At 43.2% G+C, this 1,475-nt stretch overlaps 1 protein-coding gene across 1 annotated transcript; it reads right to left on the bottom strand.

Moving 5' to 3' along the window:
- Nucleotides 1-588: 588 nt before the first annotated feature.
- Nucleotides 589-1,460, bottom strand: LOC119343865 (disease resistance protein PIK6-NP-like; the record flags this gene model as incomplete). Its single annotated transcript, XM_037614609.1, has 1 exon — nt 589-1,460. A coding segment is annotated over exon 1 (836 nt), but the record flags the coding sequence as incomplete, so codon positions are not given.
- Between the last annotated feature and the right edge of the window lie 15 nt (nt 1,461-1,475).

A 1,475-nucleotide genomic window follows, 5' to 3' on the forward strand; every position in this document is an offset into this window, starting at 1 on the left:
GAGACCCAGAGAAGGGAGAGGTGGAGGTGGAAAAATATCAGGTGTGTGGTAGCTTTCATGTGGAAACCAGGGTACCTTGGATGGCACACTTGCAAAACCAGCATCTATATCATCAAAATTACTATCCGAAACCGGTCATGAAGTAGAGTGAATAAAAAAAATATAGTTCATCATGTTAAGGGAGCTCAAGGATAATTAGAAAGAAAAGTGAGCCAAGGCGTTAGTACTGTGAGAAAATGGAGTGTTTGGGGCTCTACTCTTGACACAAACTTATGACAATTATTACTCAATAAAGGGAATAGCTATGTGCCTGTGTCTTGAACATAGGCTCCTGGCATGGTTTTCCTTGTACTCGCTCCATCTATTTCTCTTCTTTTTAAACATTAACACAGTATTTATTATTACAAACATTTGACCCTTAATTTTTCTAACAACATATGGAGAAACTGCAAAGATAGAATTATATGGAACTTTTAAACAAATTCAACTAGTATAATCTCCATAATGACATATCTAAGTAACTTTTTTATACATTCAAAGAACGCCAAGTAAGTAGAAATGAAAAGAAAAGATAAAGATACCATGTACCTTTTATCTAGTAGTGAATCGTTGATCTTGCTAATGAGTATTTGTTCACTCCCTGCTTCCGTGTTAGAATAATCTTGACCGCTAACTTCACTAAGAATAGTCCTCAGGATAGTCATAATGTTTGGGCTTCGCGACACGGATAAGAAGGCCCAACACTCGAACTGACCTTTGATCTCTTGATACACTTGGTTTGCAAGAGTTGTTTTCCCCATTCCTCCAAATCCAACGATGGAGACTATCTTTGGTTGTTGTTGTGTTGTCGCACACCCATCGTCGTCTGTCAACAATTTGATCAGCTCAGCCTTGGGTTCATCGATTCCAACAAGCTTCGATGCATGCTCAAAGATAGCAAGAGGTCTAGGGTCAACGGTCGCATTGACAGTCTTGGAGAAGGTCTCACGACTCTTGTACCTTGCATTCCTATCGCCCACCTCAATGATCTGTTTCTTCAGATCCTGAATCTCTCTGCCAATCCGACGGCGAGCCTTCATCTTTCCCAACTTCCCTAGTGAGCTCTTGATCTTATCAATGAAGCCATCTGGCTTTTCGTCTTTGTCACCGATGCTTTGCATGAAGTCATCGATTGTGTCCTCCATGTCATAGGACAGTTCCCGCACCTCATTCATCCAAACTTTATCCTGCACATCGGGATCCTCCTCCTCTGACATCTTGGTGAGAAAAGCCTCCATGGCGCCGAGCTCATGAGTAAGGGACCTGATCCCCTTGCGCACACCCTTGAACCGCTTGTACTCGTTGCCGAGCAGAACAACCAGCTTCCCTAGGACAGGTTTGAGGACCCCTGTCGCCACGCTAACAAGAGCCGCCTCCATGGCCATGCTAGCTGAGAGCTCGCTCAATTAATGCAGCGACAGTGTTCTCAATCTACC

The sequence above is a fragment of the Triticum dicoccoides genome, unplaced genomic scaffold, assembly GCF_002162155.2.
Source record: "Triticum dicoccoides isolate Atlit2015 ecotype Zavitan unplaced genomic scaffold, WEW_v2.0 scaffold144005, whole genome shotgun sequence".
NCBI lineage: Eukaryota > Viridiplantae > Streptophyta > Magnoliopsida > Poales > Poaceae > Triticum > Triticum dicoccoides.